This window comes from Pundamilia nyererei, unplaced genomic scaffold, assembly GCF_000239375.1.
Source record: "Pundamilia nyererei isolate P.nyererei 1_Seehausen unplaced genomic scaffold, PunNye1.0 scaffold00025, whole genome shotgun sequence".
Taxonomy (NCBI): Eukaryota; Metazoa; Chordata; class Actinopteri; order Cichliformes; family Cichlidae; genus Pundamilia; species Pundamilia nyererei.
This window is the reverse complement of record NW_005187426.1, coordinates 744,084-760,666: the sequence shown is the minus strand read 5'-3', so window position 1 is coordinate 760,666 and position 16,583 is coordinate 744,084. Positions and strand designations below refer to the sequence as shown.

The window sequence follows — 16,583 nt, the reverse complement described above, 5'->3', positions numbered from 1 at the left end:
GCTGGGAGAAGAAACAATGAAACAGTTTGACAAAATCTACCTCACACAGTGAATTAATGCAGGACACAAATGTATCAATCTAATATCTGTAGTCCCAAGATGATACTGTACTTCCTGTTGATGATAGGCGGCTGACTTCTTCTGTAGCATTTGTTTTTGGTGATATATGACAGACTGGTGTGAAAGTAAGTTGAGACATTCATATCGTTCTCAGCAATAAAAGAAACAAGATTACTGTGAAAAAGCTTGCGTTTAGGTTAAAACAGGAGTGTGACTGTGTAGCCTACAGTTTCAGAGTTGATAACATGGCATCTTGGATGTTATAGTTAACATTTTGCCCTTAATAACTCTGTCAATTTGTACCGGGTTTACAGAAAAAGGTTATAACTACAGTAAATGCTAAAAGAAGTGAGACAACACAAAACACAAAGGAAGCTTATAAGTAAATTTCAAGGGAGACAGGAAAGCTCAAAAACTACATACAGTATGCAGCCATAATTTCTGCTGTGAACTTTGACTAGCTTGCCTTAAGAGCCTTTTCTTTATTGAAGAACCAGCAGTAGAAATAACCAAACAAACCTCTGAAAACTCAGTTATAAAATGTGAATTATTTTTCTCTGTGGTCTCTTCCCAGCTGACAGGAAGTCAGCTGACCCCTGACCTTTCATTCCTCATTGCCCTAAATGGAAGGTGTTGATTTGAACTGAAAAATGTACACAGTAGGAGTGTTTTAATATTCTTTAAAACTCCTGCCCTTTGCCTAAGAAAACCCCTTAGTGGTCTTAATCAATCTTGGCCCTCCTAGTTTCTTTCTGTAAAATAAGTAAGTAAATAAGTAAACAGACGGGTAGGACATTAAGTAGGGTCCTTGTCCTTGTCCATCCTTGTCTCCTCTTCTCCTCTGACTCCCACCTCTTCTGTTTCTTGTGTCTGCTATTTCCAGTTCTCCTACGTATAAGAGGAGGGGTTTGTTTCGGTAATCATTTGACATCTACTCAGTCACTCCTGCTTAGCATTTACGTAGACACATACGTCATGTGAGTGGCAAAGTGAACGGATGGAATAGTGGAGCAGAGTGCTAAAAATGAAACATACGCACGCCTTTTAACTGAGAATAATAAACAATAAGTCCTGTGTTTTCTTATACTTATTTATCAATTGATTTTCTATTATACATCACAATTATAAAAGGTCACAATGAATTCTGTGTAACGCATGCTTCCTGGGCTAGCATGTTATTGGAGAGTTAATTAAATGATGACAGAGGGATTCAGAAAAACTGCAGAGAGATACAAAATGATGAGACAGTGAAGCAAAACAATTACAAATGGACATAAAGAGACCACCATAACATTAACAATTACAAAGAAGCGCAAAACAACTACAAAAGATTAGACAATGATGAGACACAAGAAAAGGAAAAAAGAAACACAAAATTGCCAAAGACAATAAAAAAAAATTAAAAAGAGACACAAAATTACCACAGTGATAAAAACACAACAAATAAAGCCGAATAATCAAACAACTAGCAATTAAGATGGTTATGCAGACAGAATATGACTTGAGAAAAACAGAGAAGAGACACAAAAATACCAAAGCCATACAGGGTTAGGGGTTAGGGTTAGGGTTACCCTACAGACAAAAAATAGGATAAAAAAAAAACTTAAAATAAAAAAAAAGCAAAACAACCTTTTCATATCAATTTGTGTTCATTGTTGTGTTAGCATTCATATGATTTATAAAACATAATGAAACCTCAGGCAGCTAATGAGAAAGAGGGGAGAGAGGAGATCATCATCAGAAGGTCATATAAATGCCCTTCAGCAAGTTTCCCATTTTACCAGTCTGATCACGCAACTTTGGCTTTGCTGAGTTTTATGGTAAAATAGTTGGTGTAATAAAATGTTTCCTGTACATCTGATTTATTTCATTATGATTAAAGTGTTACAAGTGTCAAAATGATCATAGTGGTTGTCAATCAATATAACATTTCAGCCTCATGGCCTTCATCAGAGCATAAGACAAGTTGGAGGTCCTGTCACTTCCATGCACTTACTTACATTTGACAGGTAGTTGGCTGAAAGAGTCACCTGGTAATTCACAATCTTTGAGAACTCAGCATTGGAGTTACATAATCTCCATTTAGCACAGCATCTTTTTCACAGATTTCATTTCTAAATGTCATTTTTAGCGATGCTTTAGGTGTGTGTTTCCTTCAGCACCGTGGTACATGTATTCTATGAGGCATTAACAACAAGGAAAAAAGAAAAGTCTTTGAGATGCTAGTAACGACAACAGATGATGGTTGTCCTAGTAAAAATTGTCAGTATTGCTACTTACAATTTTGCATTTACTCTGACCTTCTGATAGCTGCAGACCGACAGATCTTGTTAGCTTATTCTGATTGTGAAGGTCATATAATTTAAAATTTTTCTCATACAAAGTTAGAGTTAGTAGAGACAAAAGAAACCATAAAATCAGCTCAGCAAGGTCCTGTCTGTTCTCCAGTGCCTCACCTTTAGTGCTGCCACATCTTGAGGCAGGGCATCCTCTAGTGGTCTGAACCATACACCACTGATTTATGTTGAACGACCATAAACAAGAAATGAAACCCCAGACTTCACTTTTTATTGTTGTTTTTTTGTTGTTGTTTTCTTGTTTGTTTTTGTCATTAAAAGGCATGAAGACTGAGCCATCTTAAGCTACTTTTAAAATATATTATAAGGCAGACACATTGTGAGAAATTTGGTTGGAAGAACATATGAAGATACAGCTTTCTTTCCAAAAAGTAAAATGATTGTTCTTAGGAAGGCTCAAATCCAGAATTGTATTTAAAAGTCTTTTACAGTCCTCACTATAGCCGATGTCCTTTATCTCATTTTGCAAACTTTAGCTCCACCTAGATTCAACTCCAGAAACTTCCTAGCAGCCACAGTGGAAGCAGATCAACCAAATTTCTTTGTATAAACACATCTCACCCTTTGGCAGCCATGTTCAAATGACCATTCTGTAATAGTGTGATCCCAAACAGAATGGGGACACACAATCACCCCCACTATTTCTACCACTATCTTTGCTGTTCCACATTTCTCCCTCAGATTCAGTATTAATTTAAGTGCCTTATGATGTCTCTGGATCAAAGGTTTCAACTTTATCCTTTCAGTTTCACAGACCGAATGTAAAAATGAAATTATTCACTTACAGGATGATGTAATATAGTGTCATATTATGCATATCATTGTACAGTAATTAAACTATGGTGTCATGAATAAACAAATAGCTGTTGTTAATATAAGTTTGACTTTTTAAAAATTGATAATAATAATTTGACACAAATTATTATTACCAACAGTTCAGGCGTCCTTTTTTTGCTTGCAGCTCCACCTGTGGCCACTAGGTGTCAGGAATCTTCCAGCACGTTCAAAATCAAAACTGACAGTCCTTTGTTCATTTATGGATGTGAACTGACTTCCGTTATAAGTTTTTAAAATTAATAGTCAATCAACCTCGTTTTTTTGTTTTTTCTTTTTTGCAGATTTTTTTCTTGAGGCATTACACACTAATAATATGCATAGGCCTGTCTGTATATCTAATATAAACTATTCACGTTGATGAAATTTGTTACTTGTTACTGGTTCTGCCTGTTCAGTATTTTCCACGGACGTACTCAGATAATTACCACCGAATTATTTCTCATTAAGGTTATTAATTATGAAGTGCTGTTTGCTCAGTGTTTGGACAGGCCATCTATTGAGCAGGTTCTTACAGAAAAGCTGATCGCTACACTGATATTTGGGTACAACTGTAAAATTATTAACTGTACTGCATAGCTAATATTTGAAGACATTGCTTTCTGTGTTAGCTCTTAAATGTTAACTGTATTTATTGATTTTGCTTTGTTTATTTGTCGCGCCTGAATTTAGAATTTGATTTTGTAACGTTATGTTATGATGTGACTTAGGAACATGACCCGAAATTGCAATCAGTGTCAAAAGGAGTTGTCGTGTTATATTTTGGGAAAAAAATATCGGAAGTATTCCGTATGCTGCGTTTAACTTGACGGTGATCACCGGAAGTGTCGCGTGACTGACTGAGTGGCCGGGGTATTGAACAGTTTTGGTAAAAAGTACTTTTTTTTGTCAACAATTTATCCAAAAGATTGTGGCATTTGCTGGTATCTGCTGTATTCACGCTGGTTATAGTTTAAAGTCATAAGTTAGTATCTTAAGAAGGGAGCTTGTTGTGTGGCTAGCGTGCTGTTAACGGACCCGGCTGGGCGTTTTGATGACGTACTGATGGCTGAGCGAGGAATGAACTTTAAATGATGAATAAAATTTAATTGAAGCCCACTGATGAATTTGTTAAAATCCGGCGCAACTAAAATGAGTTTGTAAAGTTTATACGTAAAGGTAATTGGCATAAAATCATGAAAGCAGGCGTAAACTGAAGCAGCTGAAATTTAGTTGTCAATGTGTTTGGTATTTTTCCTTATTTGACCTTTACTGTCAGTTCGTTATTTTAAGATAATTCAGTGTACTTAGTCGATGTTTGATAGCGGCGGGATAGAACAACACTTCGGGGCTTTTATTATGAAGGGAAAATAATTAAGCGGAAGGGCGGATGCTGCTCGGTGTTTGCAACTCGACGCAAAGGGAGGACAGCGGATTCCGTTGGGAAGCTGCATATCATCGGCAGGCAGTTCTCATCGGATCATTTCGCTTTAACTGACAGGTTAACGGTGTCACATCTGGGATGAATTTCATTAGGTGTGTAGCTCGTAGACTGGGTGTTGTTTTGGCATGTTATGGAGTAAAATGGTAGGAAAGATTCAAAACTTGCTCTTTTCCTGCCGCTGCTCCCCTTCAGTTTGCCTGGCAAATTAGCTGGTTAGCCCCCCTTTTTCTGGCTTTGGAGATAGCATATGTTTGCTCAGTCACAAACCCCAGCTACTGTAATATCTTGCTTGATTTACATTTCTCCTTCCTCTTCCAGCCTCCACGCCCCGGCGGATTTAAATTAGCCTGGAATATGAACAGAAGAAGAAAATAAGCAGCAGCGGCGGTGGTGGTAGTGGAGGTGGCTGTCTTCCTGCAGGATTTCACCCAGGCTTTTTGTTTTTTCCCGTGGACATGCCTGGTCTGTGGAGCAAAGCTGAGAGAGGCTAGCCGGCCAAGAGTCCGGCTAGCGGAGCATTTCCCGAGTTTTGGATGATTGTTCAGCTGAAAGGCGGATTTATTTTGGACAAGCGCTGCTTTCCCTCCCCGGGTAAAGAGACAGCATGGGGGAGCCGAGCCTGGACGACTCCAATGTCAAGGTGGCTGTTCGTGTACGGCCCATGAACAGGAGAGGTGAGAGGGTGGCTTCAGTCTACTATGACTGGGGTTGATATCCATACAAAAAACTTTTATTTCATTTCTCACATTGTTGTCCATCCCAGAGATATAATCAGTTGCTCCAGTGTTTCTAGAAAGAGTGGGTAGAATCAGTTGGCTGACACATCAATTTCAAACATTTGGTGTGCACTTGTGTCTTTGAGGCTTCATCAGAATCTTGAATGCATCTCTGTGTGCCACCTGAGTCTTTTTCAGCTGCAACACATGTTCTCTAAAAGGAGGGCTTTTGACATCTCTGTACACATACAGCATGATTGCGTGTGCAGAGAAATTAAAACACTGACACTGCACATGATTCCTAGTTCTTGACATACAGTAAAGTCATGTTGGCAGTCTCACACTTTTATGCTGTATGGATTATTCACAGGAACCTGGGCTGACTTAACTGTTCCCCTTTTTCTTTTTTTTTTCTTTTTTTCCCTTAGGAGTAGGATGGCAGTCAGAGATTAGCACCCATTAGTGAAATGAGCTGGATGGCACATGTTTGTACAGTGCTGCCATAGGGCTTCCCTGATGGCTGCCTGCCATCCAGCCAGATTTAAAGCTGAGCTGCTGTGTGAAGATCTACTGTTTGGAAGTCTAGACGCTTTGTCTCCTTTACTGGCTGATACAGATGTCCGTAGCTTTTTGGCTTCAACTGTCACATGCTGAGGAGGCATGTTTTTGGTTCATTTAATGTAAATAACCCAAGAAGGCTGACCTAATGATGTTGGAGCAGAAATTTAGGCTTTTGTCTTTGCATCTCTCACTGTCTCTCCTGGGCTGCTAACATCTTAACATCTACATCTTGTTACATCTCTAATTTTAGAAAAGCCCAGATAACAAAAGCACAGTATTGCACAAATCTTTTGTGCATGCTCGAATGCGCCGGTCAAATGCATTCCAGATTTTTTTTTTTTTTTTTTCCCTGCACTGCAGGAAGGAAGACACAGATGACATTTCCTGGTCAATTTCCAATTTGTGTTTGTGCCGTGGGATACCATGTGTCCCATAAAAGGAGGAGAAAGAGGAAAGCTGCTGAGGTAGAGTGGTTGACCAACAACCGGCAAAATGAATCACGTGTGTCCTCCCCCTCATTTGAACTGGAGATGTCGGTCACAAGATCAAGGCAGTGGATCACCACACTGATCTCACTGTGAACTCTGATGTAGAGTAAACTCTGCAGGGAGAAAGATGTTGTTTTTTTTCTTCACTGATGGCTCTCTGTAAAATTAGAAGTAAGTTTTCCACTTTAAAAAGTCCAGTTTTTCACCTACAGCTGCAAGGTAGTTGACAGGGAGTGATGGGAATTTACTTGAAGTTCATTTGTCCTGTTTTGTCTTAGATTTCTTCCGTTTGTCCTCATTCAGTGTGATATCTGACCTAACGGGTACAGCTGATATCTATGAGGGGATTTTATTGATACTTGGAGCACATTCTTTAATGCTCTTATTATTGATTCCATAAATAATAAAGGCTTGTGCAGCATTTTGCTGAGAATGGAGAAAGGCTTACATGTGAGTCAGGTGTGGAAAAAACAAACATAGTTTCTAAAATCACAGTTACTTTACATGATTGCTTGTAGACTTTTGAATTTGTTACACTTAACAAAGTGAATTTTAATTCAGTGGATTTCCTGAACTTTAACATGCCCATCAGCCACAGCCACTTTAGATACACCTGTTCAGTTGGTGGTTAACATAAATAACTAATTAGCCAGCCAAGACAGCAGAAGATTGGAAAAAGATTCCCTGGTCTGATGAGACTTGATGTTTGTGGTGACATTTGCATGGTAGGCTCATAATTTGGCATACACAACATAAACATGGAAGCATGGCTCCATTCCGAGTCATGTTAATGGTTCAGACTGGTGGTTGTGGCTGCTTCCAGCTGGATAATGTAATATGCCAGGTCATAAAGCTTAAATGATCTCAAATTAGTTTCTTGAGCATAACAATGAGTTCACTATACTCAAATGGGCTTATATTTTCAAACCACTAAAAGCAACTTTCAGAAGCAGATTTAAAACTAGATCAAAGCCAGCATCCAGGTCTAGTAGTTAGTTAATGTTGTACATAAACCAGTTCCTGTATGCATCCTCTATCTTCCAGCAAGTTGAACCAATTATTATTTTGGCAAAAAAAGGAACAGGCAGGAAAATTGAGAGTTTGCTAAATGCAGTGGGAATGGGTTTGGAACTGGCAGTGCCACGTTTCCATAAGGGCCTTTTTCATGGTTTCTCTGTCTGAATGGAGTTTCTGTCCACATCTACCAGCATTCAAGTAGTATTTTTTTGATTTCATAAAAAGCCGTGGGCAAGAGTCACTCCAGGAGAAGTGCACTCACAAATCCTCTCAGATCTCAGAAAAATTGCTCTGTGTGGTTTTCCAGTTCACACATTCGCACCTTTGATCTGTTCAGCCACAGCTCTTACTCTGTTCTCCACCATCACACAGCTGTTTCTGGAAACAGTCATGGTAGTTAAGGGAGAGCACTTTCCTCTCAGCTTTCCCTAGCTGGTGTGGTGATTCAGAGTCTGAAATAATAAGCAGGCCCCTTTAACCCAAGGCCACTGTCCCCATGTATCCCAGGTTGAGGAGTAGAGGTGCTGTAGCTGCCTAGCTGGACAAAGGCAGGAAGGGAGTGAGTCTGAATGAGTATTTGCTAACGTTGCATAATCCTCCATGTTCCCATGGCTGTGGACTTCGAAGAACAGAGCAACCTCAGGCGTAGCAACGGCAACACCGCGGCCAATCAGCTTCCTGGCTGATGTCAGTGCTGTGGTGCCAAACCTCAGCACCGGTAGCCCAGGGAAGGCCAGTGGAAAGTGGGAGCTGGTTATGGAGCAACGAGAGGCAGATAACAATGGGTACATTTATCCTCTCAACCATGCTACATCACACTTTCCTCTCTGCTGAGCAGAAAGTACAGCTGCTGCACATGGGGCACATGGGTAATGTAGGCTGCAGTAACAGAAGGAAAAAGTAGAACAGAAAGTTTGCATTCTAAAAGCTGTATGTCTGTGTCAGCCCCCTTGTTTAACGTTTGCTCTTTCTGTCTGTTATGGGCTCTCTGTTGAATCAACCTGCCGTTTTTTCTTGCTTTCCTTTTTTTTGCTTTGTACTGCCCTTGACAGCAGAAGAATTGGAGCGTGATTCAGGTTCTCTGACCTTTTGACATTAAGTTTCCATGGCTCTACCCTCATGCCTGAAACAGTAGTGCAAGCTCCACAAAGCAGACAGTGCAGCTTAAAATACATATTATTTCTAATTTGAATGACCACACTTGGCCTCCCCATCGGACGTCAGTTTTTCCAGCATACAGTAAACTTTGGTGCCGACCAGACAAGTTTTGCCCTTCCACCCACGGAAAATCACAAGACCTTTGATTTTGAACATCTTTGTAAGTTAGACTGATTTTGCTCAAGCATAAAGTACACGTTATTTGTCAAATTAACAAAAAATTCTGTAAAATGCGCTGACTTCTTTTAAGTCGAGCAATACAGCCTTCTTGTGCCTATGTGCCTTGGACCACAACTATATGTGGTCAAATCATGCTCGCGTCCATAACCCTGTCCGCTTAAGCCAGAAAAGCCTGGAGATGTACAACTACACACATTGGGATTCCCATTTGTATTGTATGTAAGAAATTGTACCAGCTAGATAAAGTGACTATTTGCATCTTGTTTGTTAGGCAAAGGCAGCTATGCTAATAATTCAGCATGTAAAACCACATACAACCTATTCACCAGCTACACAGCAATTGGAAATGCCCTTTGCTAAAGCGTGTTTTATTGCTTTATTTAACAATAAAGCTAACTTTTCATACTTGGTCACCAAACCATGAGAAAGGCTACTAATGTCTTCTGTGCACTAGGGTTATAAATATTCTCAAACTGTCTTACCCTCCCAGCTTTTAATTCTTTGAAATTAATTAAAGTTTAAAGGCCATTCAGGTACCAATTTACCTAGAAATGGATTAGAATAAGCAAGTTTATTGCTTTGTGATCCAATCAAGTGGATTAATTGTGCAACTGTGGTTCAAAAATTATTTTATGGAATTTGGGAGATATTGTTGCACTCCTCTCTTAGTGATATTGAATTGTTGGTTGTGAAGCTATGATTTGGCACATGGTGAGCGAGTGTATGCGTCACCCTGACTTGTTGATTATACCAGCAGTCATGACTTGGTTACAAAAAAAAAAAAGAAACGACTGAAGAAACAGCACTTCTGTAACGCTGCTTTAGACAGTTCTTGTTGCAGAAAGGAATTGAAACCACAAACTGTTTTTCCTGTCCTAACACATTTGCTGATGATCGAAACATCCCTACATGTTCTTGCAAGCCTACTGCACAGTTGAGAGGTTATTGACAGTCGTCTATTTCATATACTGTTTGTTTAATAAAAAGTCTAACAGCCCATATCTAAAGATTTGGCTGAAGTATTTACTGAATATTGTGGTAATTTGCACAGCAACAATGTAATAAAACTGCTACTCTATCATGCATATGTACACATGGCCTGAACAAGGTCATATGGTGGTGGTGGAAGGATGGTATTTATTATCAATAAAAATGACCTTGAGCAAATACTGATTTGCATTTTAAGGAACCCCATTGTGACCTCTGATCACAGGGTAATTTTATGATACTTTAAAGAGGCTATCGTTACCAGGGAGAACACAATTCCCAGCCATATATTTATGGTCTTAACAAATATGCTTCCCGCTGACACAGAAAGACATCCTATTGATGTGGTATGTAGCTGTGTTATTATTATGATTAAACATTAATTTATAACAAACTGACTAATTATGTTTATTCAGTATTTTGTGGCATTTAACCACAGTCTTTAATAGGGATGGGTATCGTTTAGGTTTTATCCGATACCGGTGCCAAATCGGTACTTTTGAAACGGTGCCGGTGCTCAAACTGGTGCTTAAAGAATGGAGAACACAAAATTGGTCCAAAAACCTCTCATGTTCAGCTGGTTTTTTGTAAAAAGATAACAATGTTAGCCTTTTCTGCAGCTATGGGGCATATATGGTATCACTCTTGGCTGGAAGCAGTGCTTAATCAATGGAAAAAAACACAAACTTTGTCCAAAACCTCTCATGTTTAGCTGTTTCCCACTTTTTCTTTGGTCATTTTAGCCTTTTTGGCCAGGGTGAAGGGAGTATCTGCCATCAAACAAGAAGACAGCCGCATGTAGCTATGATGATGTTTGCTAGTTCACCTTACATGCATTAATGTAATAACGTGGTTAGCCTACTCAACGTAAATTACACACTAACAACATTAAGCTACTCACGCAGAGAAGAACGGCTGCTGCTGCCATCATCATCCGTCATCATTTCTGATACACTGGCAGGGCTAGGGGCCAGGACTCTCCTCTTCGGGGTTTTTGGGGGATATTGCTAACTCCGGGTCAGATAACAGGCAACCCACGCACAGTAGACGCGCTCGGTGTGAGGTCTCGCAGCAAGCTATCATACGGCGCATTTCTGGGCTTTTTAAAAAACCGCTATGCGTCGCCAGGTGTTTCATCGGATTTGAGGTGTTACCTCCTTTGACAGTATCACAGTATCAGCTTAAAGCACTTGTTGCTGCTGAGTTTGCATATTTTGCTGTGAAGTACAGCCAGACTTTTGACCGCTTAGCCTTGGACATTTTTAATCTGTAGCTCTGCTCTAACAGAACGTACGTACCTGGCCCCGCCTACTATCCTCGGAAACGTAAAATTATTGGCTAGAAGTGTATCACAGCTCAGGAAAAAAAAGCACCGAAATAAAGCACCGAAATGTGCGCTGCTTTTCGGTCTGGTTACTACCGTTTATGTCAGAACACCGGTACCCATCCCTAGTCTTTAATAATATTAGTAATAATAATGTATAATTGTACACACTGGTGATTTTTTTTTTTTTTTTTAAGTTCCAGTGACTCTAATGTTATATTCTCCTATGAGTACATGTTTTTTTTTTTTAAATTCAAATAAACAAGCAGTTCTGTCAGATGTTGGAAGCCCAGGATATGCTGGCAGCACCTACCATGCGAGTATGCAGACAACTATTATTAGGTCTCCTAAGGACGGCAGATGAATGGAGAGACATACCAGTCTCAATTATTTATTGTTATTTTCCAGTTTGGTTACTTTTACAGCTAGCTTTTTTCTTTTTTATAAATGAAAAAGGCATCAAGATCAGTCCTTATGCATGCTTTTAATTTAATCTATATAGTGTCAAATCATAACAAGTCCCCTCAAGTTGTTTTATATTATAAAGTTATGGATCTTACAGTAATAGCGAGACAATCAAACGCCAAGAATCAACCCACTTTTACTATAGTGTGTCATCTGATCTAGATTTAACTATAGCCTTTATCAAACATTTTAAGTCTAATCTTAAAAATAGAGAGAGTGTCTGTCTCCCGACAGACATGCTGAGTTGGAAGTGGGCAGTGGGTGGTCTGAAGGCCAAGTGTTACGTCACTGCACGAACAGGCCACGGTCAGAATGGAACGTCCTTAGTTCTGTATGTGTTTGTGTGCCCAAAATAACCAGGGTATTGATTAGCCAAATGCTTACTCTAAAGTAAAAGGTCATTTTTTTTCTGAGTCTGTGATTGCTTTTCTACACACACAATTGTTTAAACATAACGTTTGTTCCACAGGAAATTACGGCTAATATCTAATGCAGTTTAACTCCTGCTTGTTATGCAGGGAGGACGTGGCTATCAGAGCAGTGTTAATAAAAGTTACTTGGTGTCAGCCATGTATATAACACTAAGGATTCTGGGTCCAAATATTATGTTTGCTTGTGAATGGTTGCATTGACTGGGATGTGTGAGGTTTTGAGCTTCAGTCGTTTAGTAATAACACTTTGTGTTTTCTGATCCACAGAAAAGGAATTAAACACTAAATGTGTTGTGGAAATGGTGAAAAACCAGACGATCCTCCATCCTGCAGGAGGTAACCTTGGAAAAGGAGACTCTAGGTAAGTCTGTTTAGAGTGTGACTCATGTCAACAGCTGATGTATTTTCTTCACTGGCACCTAATTCCCCCCCCCCCCCCCCCCTTTTTTTTTTTTTCTTTCTCAATGAGTGCTGCAATGCATGTCTTGTGCAGCAGTGAATGAAAACAGTCATTTTGCATTGTTATGTGTTGACACAATTCAAGAGGATGTGGGTGGAACAGACTTGAGAAATTCTCAGAAAATGTTCTGAGGACATTACCTACTATGACCATTACAGATGTACATCCATAAATGATTTTAGTAATCAATGGAAAAAAGTTGGCTCTTACAACTCTAGACCCTGCCTGAGAATACCCCTATTTGTCTTTTATTCTGCCAAAACTATCCAGGGGTATTTAAAAGAAAGGAGTAATTTTTAGCCTGGGTTTTTACCAGGAAGTGAAACTTTTTTGAGTGTCCTAGGCCAAAATAGGCAGCATGTGTTTTTTTTTTTTTTTCCGTATTGTGGCAGAGAGTGAAACTCCCAAAGAAATCCCGTACAGGCATAATTTTAACTCCACTCCAGCGGTGTCATACATGTGACCTAGTCATTACCTACTGTAAATTCATCAGTTAAAGTGCAGTATCATGCCTTTTGTGGTGATGTCAGCCTTACTAAATATGTTTAGATCTAGAAAAGTGTAAATCATTAACACTTAAAAACTATTGGTGTTTTAGTGTATAGGTTTCAGCACTCACACCAGGGACCCAAGTTCAAGTCATACACTTTATTTGTCATTTTAGAAGGTTTCAAGCTCTGCTGTTTTGACCGCAACAGCTACATGTCCACACTTTGTCTATTCTAAACAAAATACATGTTGCGGACATGAAATTTAAATACCTCCGTTACAAAGTTGCACGAACTGTAATGTAATTTTGTGTTTATTCACTTGAACAGATTGTTTTGTGATATTTATTTTCTCTCTTCTTTATAAGTGAGTTAACTCTACACAGAAGGGTCTTGCCTGTATTTGAACCTTTAGCTATGAGGCAACATTGATAACCACTGAGACACCATGCTGATACGGGCTGAATAGACATACTTTTAATGGTTAAGCCAAATTGTAAGAAAATAAAGGATAAAATAATATTGATGTGCTTTCAGTGTCTTACTTTTAACGGCCTTAATAGTCACACATCTCATGAGCTGCCAGTAGCCCTCTTTTATTTCCCTCATACAGATTTATAGTTGGCTTTTTTTCTTATTCTTTTTTTTGCCCTTTTGTCTTCTGAGAGGTTTGCAGTGCTTTGGGAATTTTCTTATATCCTCCCTCTAATTGCTGTTTCTCAAGAGGTCTTGTCTCAGATTTGTCTGGAATGTCCTCATGATGTAGTTTTTGGCAGGAAGCAGACCAGCCACCTGTTGGGCCTCTTCAAGGCAGGTGGATTTTAACTCACGCCACTTGTCTCTTGTTTTCCACTCTTGGCTTTCCCTCCCATCTTGTTAACCAGCTGCTGTTGGTGGTAATGGCATAACTGTGCTGGGGGTGTCTGAGTTCCTGTACTGAAGGAATTAAGATGTGTTAGATTTGGTTGTAAAACACAGAACAGGATTGTGTGTGTGCTGTTAATTTGTGTACAAGTTGTTCCAGACTAATGGTGAGATCGCTCAAACTGCGTCTCAAATTGATGGGAAGTAAGCGATTTTAATTAACCTTTTTTCGTCTAGTCTGATGGTTTGAGATCATCTATTAATCATTCTTGACTACGGATTCTGACTACTGACCATATTGGTGGAAGCCAGCTGTGTCAGAAGAAAGACCTCCTTGTGACTGCTGAAGCCGACTGCAGACTGCCAGATCAGACGCGGTGAATAATGGCTTCAGGCTGACGTTCATGAGCAGACAGCAGCACTGTGTGTGTGTGTGTGTGTGTGTGTGTGTGTGTGTGTGTGTGTGTGTGTGTGTGTGTGTGTGTGTGTGTGTGTGTGTGTGTGTGAGATATGCCTAGAAGAAAGACTGCACCGTCGAGATGCACGCAGACAGAGAGAGTTGTATATATAAAAAGACAGACTTGACTCCTGCTCAACTCCTTGTGCCTGGGCTTCCTCCCTTTTTCTCAACTCTTCTGTTTCCTTAGCAACGCACGAGGAGGTTAACTCTGGGTCACTGCCAGTGACCGTAAAGCCCCTTCCTTGATTGAGGAGAAGATGGAAGAGGGGGGGAAAGCCTCATTTACACGAGCATCTGTCGCCCATAAACTTCCTAGAGGTGACTTTTATGGTGGCCTGAACAAGAGCAGCGCTGCCGCTTCTCCCACTGTCTGTCAGTGACAAAGGACTAACGAAGTGACAGAAGGATGGGCTGAGTGTTGTTTGCAGATGCTGTTTTTATTTTGTTTGCTTGGGTCCAGGTTTCATTGACATGGTGTTTACATTTGAGGATTATCTTTTACTCACCAAGTTTCCTGGTTGTTAAGGTTTCGAAAGACTGGAGTGGGTGCAATAAAGGTTAGGGTGTTGCAGGTGCACACTATTTGTTTAAGTTACTGAGTTATAAAGGTCCTCTGTTTAAAGCTGGGCAGAAGATAACGTCATCTTTACTGATAGCTTTATCTGCACAAACTAGCTTTATTATTATTAGACTCTCATTTAAATTTATTTACTTTAATTGGCATTAAGTAGAGTCTTATTACTGCACTTGTTAATATAATTCAAACAATAATAACAATGTTAAACAAACCACTACAGACTGTCAGAACTGTGGCTTACACTGTGTAAAAGCACTTAGTGTGGAACAATAGGCAGCTTGGAAATTGGACAGGACATTTGCTATACAAATGAGCTCAAGGAAGGAAGTTTTAAGTCAGAGGTCATGTGACATGTGGCCTTCACAAAAGGATTGGGATCATTTTGCTGGGCATCTACAGAGCAGTGACAGGTTTATTTAACTTTAGTTTAGCTCAATATGCATTTATATACAGCCCACTAGTACAATATATAATCAGCATAGTGTTGGTGGGCTGAAGGATGAAGGCTGGTGTATAAGATAAGATACCTTTATTAGTCCCATGAGTGGGAAATTTCATGTTAAGGCTGCTGACCTATTGCACGCTATGGCGGCGCCATCTTACCCTCCGACCATACATACATTACACAAAAACATCACATGGGGAAGACAGGTCTAACAATGCAAAATGCACCACATGAGGAAAGATAAGGAGAAAAAAAATAACTCCCCCCAGACTGAGCTTCAATAGGGAGATCAGTTTGAGAACAGAAACACCTCTGCACATAGCACATGAAAAAACTCTTAATACACCAAAGAAACACATGACAAGCAACAGGGATGGGTAAAGGGTGAGAGACAGCCAATGTAGACAGTACATCCGGGCCTGCAGCAGCGCTGGACTCCTTGATCCACCATCGGCATGGAAGGGAATAAGCGTCGAAGGCGTTTGGAGGGGGAGGGGGGATGTGTGTGTGTGTGTCCAGAGTTATTCTCAGTTTCCTTAACCTAAGGTTGCTTTCTGACATACCGTTAGCTGTGCAAGAAAACACTGCCTTGTTATTAATTAAAAAAGAAGCTGAAAACTTCACCTGTGGAAATGTTCACCTTCTAATGTAGTAGACCCCTAATCTCTGCCGTGAGAACGTCTCCAGAAGTGTTTTTGTTGGGGGTTGTTGCTGAAACTCAGGATTAGTTCTGTTTAAATACAAATGAAGGATTTTCTTCTCTTAGGTTGTCAGGACCTGTGTTTCTAACCAGGCAGATAGGGGAAAGTCATGGCCACTGATCTGATTACTTGATCTGATATCTAATGGTAGCTTGGGAGCACAACTTTCATTTAAAAGGTATCTGCTCTCAAGCTTACTCCTGATTAGTAAATGCATGCATCCAGATGGACTTGGTGCCGAATGCCTTACAGCTGATGCACAAGCACCTGTCGGTTGTTTCAGTTTAGACATATACCTCCAGTTTAATGTGGGTCAAAGCAGAGGACACTTTTTTTTTTTTCAAGGCTAAATGACGATTACTTTTTGAAGACTTGTAGCTTATTGTGTAAACCGATACAGACATCAGCATTTAGAAATATAAGGATTAGGACTTTTCCAAATGTAACTTATGTTCTCATTCCTGACTGTCTTGTTCAATGTGGAAGGAAAGAATAGCAGCCAGCAGACGAGGTTGTGTACAGGATGTGTGAATAATAATAATAATAATAATAATAATAATAATAATAATAATAATAATAATAATAAT

At 39.7% G+C, this 16,583-nt stretch overlaps 1 protein-coding gene across 8 annotated transcripts in view; it reads left to right on the top strand.

The window, feature by feature from the left end:
* The first annotated feature begins 3,733 nt into the window (after positions 1-3,733).
* kif13ba (kinesin family member 13Ba) overlaps positions 3,734-16,583 on the top strand; it is a 54,915-nt gene continuing 42,065 nt past the window's right edge. For 3 of the 8 annotated variants that reach the window (XM_005727549.1, XM_013909454.1, XM_013909453.1), the window contains exons 1-2: positions 7,285-8,241; positions 12,269-12,362. In XM_005727549.1, the coding sequence (XP_005727606.1) occupies positions 8,142-8,241; positions 12,269-12,362 (194 nt within the window). In that variant the 5' untranslated portion in view covers positions 7,285-8,141. The other 5 variants (XM_013909458.1, XM_013909455.1, XM_013909459.1 and 2 more) reach the window with 5 other exon arrangements.